The following is a 4,911-nucleotide window of genomic DNA, read 5'->3' on the forward strand; positions in this document are numbered from 1 at the left end:
AGTTACCTGTCAATTGAAATTTATTTTTATTTATTTATTTTAAGAATAAGGAAACGTTACTTTTGACTCTTTCAGCGAGTGCAAAATAAATCAGCATCAGTTTCCTGTTATGCCTTATTATTTTAGACATTGTGTCATCTGATAAAATTAAATAATAATGATGAACAAATAAATCATGTGCTTGCAATATTTTATTTACTTTTATCCAAGTTGACACAGTGTATGTACCTACCTGTGGTTAATTAATAAATATTTAAAATCTATCAATTAATTACGAGGAGTCTTTTCACGATGTGGCTTATAAAATATTTTTTATTTTTCTCTTGTGCAATTGCATCAGTAAGTGAAACATTTTATTACATAACTGCAAAAAAAAAACATACACTGGAATGGAGAACCTCTCCTCCTTTTTTGAAGTCGGTTAAAAATGCAAGCCTATTTGTTTTTCGCCGTTTTAAATTCACGGTACTTATGTATGTAATGTGATATAAATTAGCTTTTGTCGCGACGTCAGCCGCGTGAACTTTATTATTATCTAGTATTATATTATTTGTGTTATTATCTAATAATTACTAACAAAGCTACCTAGCTAATATTAATTTAAATTAAATATCACTGCTGCATTTCATGCTTTTTTCATTCAACAACAATTAATTAAGAATCCAATGATCTTTAATTTAAAAGTTCATTATTTTGTTTTACAATGTTCTTTTCGTAGGCGATCGGCGCCGGCGCCGCCATAGCGGGAGTGCTAGTGTTCCAGGTGTTCGATCGCATGTTGCCGAGGGCCCTTGTCCACCTCCTGCGACTTGACTTACTCGAGTTCTTGCCCACACACCTGTTGGTGCTAGGATCTATACTCTGCCTAGCCACTCTGGTCGGCTGCTGTGGAGCCATTCTTAAAGGAAATGTTGGAAAATGGCTGCTGGTCATGGTAAGTCGTAACACACAAGAATTAAAAGTGTATCGTTCCATGATTTTTCATGAAGGTGTGCGAGAAGGTAGCATTACGTACAGATTAGTAAGCCGATACATTATTTATTTTCAGTACACCATCGAGCTTACAATTTTCGTCGTTCTCAACATATTCATTGCCGTTGTCATGCACTTGGGTCACCAGAAGACGTCGCGTTCGGAGCCTGTGGCTAGCGCCTTGACGATGGATCCTACAGCTGGGGTGGATCTGTTGAACGCGGGTTATATTCAGGAACCTGATCACCTGGATATTAATGCTGATGATCAACCAATTTTAACCAGACGTTTTCCGAGAGGTATTTTAGATAACGTAAAGAATTTTGCTGGAAATACAGTGAACAAAGCTGGGAGTATCATCGGGGACAGCACGAATGCTGTTAAGAGTTCATTGAAAGATGTTGCGGGAAACATCAAGGACAAAGTGGATTCTAGCATACAGGCAGGGAAGGAGGGCTACCAGGCAATTTCAGAGGCAACAGGGATAATGAAGGACGCAGGAAAATTTTTCCTCTCTTTATTCAGCAAGCTTGATACGCAAGAAGAGGAAGCAGTCCAGTGGGTCAGGCCAATTGTAAGTTCTTATTAGAAATATTGAACACAGGTGTTTAAATTGACATTTAGGCTGGGTTGCACCATCTTACTTTAACTTTAACGGACGTCAAAAATCTGTCAAATTCCATACAAAAAACACCAGTCATCGTTATAGTTACGTTGAAGTTAAGTGGTGCAACTCAGCCTTAGTATGTAAATGTCAATGTTAGGCGTTTAATTTTTTGGTAATAGACCCAATAGGTCTAATGAGGGCTATCGTTTTTATACTTAACAGTTGGCACCCCTGGCGATTGACAGGACCTTACTCTACAGTGGCGCCATCTTGATGAGTGCAAATACGATAGTCCTCCTACCACTTTAGCGCTCACCAGTTGGTGCCACTGTCTTCGCTACTAGCAAGTGACAGGACCTTACTCTACAGTGGCGCCAACTGGTGAGCGCTAAAACGATAGCCCTCATTGCACGTGTACCTACCTACAATCTACATTCTTGCAGTTGGGCATGTACACGCAGCCGGTGTTCCGGCTCACCCACAGTTCCTTCGTGATGTCCGTGTGGGCGGGAGTCATAGGAGTGGAGGTACGAACATAATGTATTTACTATCTTCGTTAAAATTGATCTTCACGCAAATAGCGCCATGAATGGACGATCAAAATTACTTAGGTTTCTTGCAAAAGTTATTTTAAGCGTCCCCTGTACATATTTCTAAAAGCTAAGTTTCTTCCAAAACATGTTCAAAATAAAGCTTTAGTTTCTATGTTTGAGATATCTACATATACTGGTTTGCTTGTACATAAGTAAAGTTATAGGACGTTAATTCCGAACACGTTTAAAAACTAATATATTTCTAGTTTGGAATTTTTAAAGCATTTTGTAATATTAGAAGCAATGTTGTCCATTGTGGAAATTGCTACATGACGTTACTTAAATAGTAGTAGGTAACAGTTATTTCCTAGCATTCATAACATTAATTTGTCTTTTCAGATAATATACAGGGTGTTTGGCGCATCGTGTGCCAAAATGATTTGGCGGATAGAATGGGTCATTTCCTATATTTTCAGCCCCCATAACACGTTCCATGTCAGGCGGCTACTTTTATATTAAGTTTTTTAGTAATTTCACCAAAATACCCAAATCGCATCATTTAATTTCGATTTAAAAAAAAACTACTAAGCGTAGCCTCAAAGTAAATATTTTGTTTTGACGTGCATTGACATAGGGTTGCATCAAATCTAAATTTACTGGCAAATATCATCTAGTTTTTTTTTAATTCAGCTTTGAACTTTTCCGAAAAGTTAAAAATGGACTGAACATTTAAGTTTACATGGCTATAAAAATTTTTTTAAAAGAGATAGCGATCTTCGGATTTTATCAAAACTTCTCTAGTCTATCCCCATTCAAACGGTATACTAATCTTGTTTAAATAATAACAACAACTTCACAAATTCCCTAAATTAGTGCATTGACTCTATTCGGACTGATTTGCGAAATTTGTGTTTATAGCCCCTTTTTGTGTGAATAACACGTTAAATACCTACAGGTAAAAAATATTTATCTTATGCAATGTAAAAAACCTTTTCTCTATCGTTTTTCAATGTGGATTTCTTGAAATTAAAGACGAAAATAATTATTTTGATCGTTTATTAATTATTACAAATTTTGTTCAAAATGTCCGCCTCGGCAACGTATACACTAAGTAACGACATCTTCTTCTAATTTAGACTGGCCCTATACAGTGGCCTGCACGTTCCCCAGACCTAACTCCGTTAGATTTTTACGTCTGGGGACGAGGTAATGAACTGGTGTACGTAACGGAAGTTCAAACATTAGAAGAACTACAACAACGAATAGAAAACGCCTTTATAGTAATAAAAAGAGAAATGAGGCTGCATACGACAACAGTCGAAGATGTCGTGAGTGTATACGTTGCCGAGGCGGACATTTTGAACAAAATTTGTAATAATTAATAAACGATCAAAATAATTATTTTCGTCTTTAATTTCAAGAAATCCACGTTAAAAAACGACAGGGAAAAAGTTTTTACATTGCATAAGATAAATATTTTTACCTGTAGGTATTTAACGTGTTATTCACACAAAAAGGGGCTATAAACACAAATTTCGCAAATCAGTCCGAATAGAGTCAATGCACTAATTTAGGGAATTTGTGAAGTTGTTGTTATTATTTAAACAAGATTAGTATACCGTTTGAATGGGGATAGACTAGAGAAGTTTTGATAAAATCCGAAGATCGCTATCTCTTTTAAAAAAATTTTTATAGCCATGTAAACTTAAATGTTCAGTCCATTTTTAACTTTTCGGAAAAGTTCAAAGCTGAATTAAAAAAAAACTAGATGATATTTGCCAGTAAATTTAGATTTGATGCAACCCTATGTCAATGCACGTCAAAACAAAATATTTACTTTGAGGCTACGCTTAGTAGTTTTTTTTTAAATCGAAATTAAATGATGCGATTTGGGTATTTTGGTGAAATTACTAAAAAACTTAGTATAAAAGTAGCCGCCTGACATGGAACGTGTTATGGGGGCTGAAAATATAGGAAATGACCCATTCTATCCGCCAAATCATTTTGGCACACGATGCGCCAAACACCCTGTATAATACTGATAGAGACTACACCTACCTAATGCGTTTTATAATTTTGTTACAGATTGTTTATATACTTTTGAGCGTCTACCTCTGCACAACGAAGAATCTATATTATGAAGGCATTCCTTACGATGGTTATGTACAAAGACCCTAATGATAAAATGAATCGTGTTGTTATTTAGTAAGTAAATAAAGGTCATTGCGATATTTATTTCATTTTTGAACCTTTGTTTATTACATCTAACTTATTCTATGACCAAAAATCAAAATTCTCTAATATATGTACCTACTTCAATAGCACTTATTCTTGTTACCAAAATGCATAGCTGGGCATTAACTCGTTAATCCGTTAATCGTTAATTAACGAAGTTAACATTTCTATTAACGGATTAACTTTTAAGTTAACTTTAAAAATTGTTAACGGACTCGTTAACTTCCGTTAAATTATCCTAAGTCCGTTAATCGTTAATCCAGTACCTACTATTTACCAAAAAGATACAGCAGGCACGCCGAAAAACACTTGAAAAACGCGTTCTGACAAGTACGTTCGGGCTTCCAGAACTTCCAGAACTCAAAACAACAGTTTTTGTAACCAGAACGAAACGATATAAAATATGCTATTTTTTTATTTATTTACAAGTTTTATATTGACTTCACTTGTTAGTATGTGTGGGACAAATCTTGCAACTGAATTTAAGACCAGTTCTCCTCAACCAATTGAACTGTTTGGTATAATTATGTAAGTACGATGAAAATGCAATGTTATGGTACCATT

The 4,911-nt window shown here is 35.3% G+C and overlaps 1 protein-coding gene across 1 annotated transcript; it reads left to right on the top strand.

Annotated features, from left to right (window-relative positions):
* Positions 1 to 229: 229 nt before the first annotated feature.
* Positions 230 to 4,347, top strand: LOC135077792 (uncharacterized). The gene is made up of 5 exons (XM_063972339.1): positions 230 to 339; positions 719 to 934; positions 1,049 to 1,546; positions 2,023 to 2,106; positions 4,198 to 4,347. The coding sequence occupies exons 1-5, from the start codon at positions 292 to 294 to the stop codon at positions 4,288 to 4,290; spliced, it is 939 nt and encodes a 312-aa protein (XP_063828409.1). The 5' UTR covers positions 230 to 291; the 3' UTR covers positions 4,291 to 4,347.
* Positions 4,348 to 4,911: the final 564 nt, after the last annotated feature.

This window comes from Ostrinia nubilalis, chromosome 14 (assembly GCF_963855985.1).
Source record: "Ostrinia nubilalis chromosome 14, ilOstNubi1.1, whole genome shotgun sequence".
NCBI classification, from domain to species: Eukaryota; Metazoa; Arthropoda; class Insecta; order Lepidoptera; family Crambidae; genus Ostrinia; species Ostrinia nubilalis.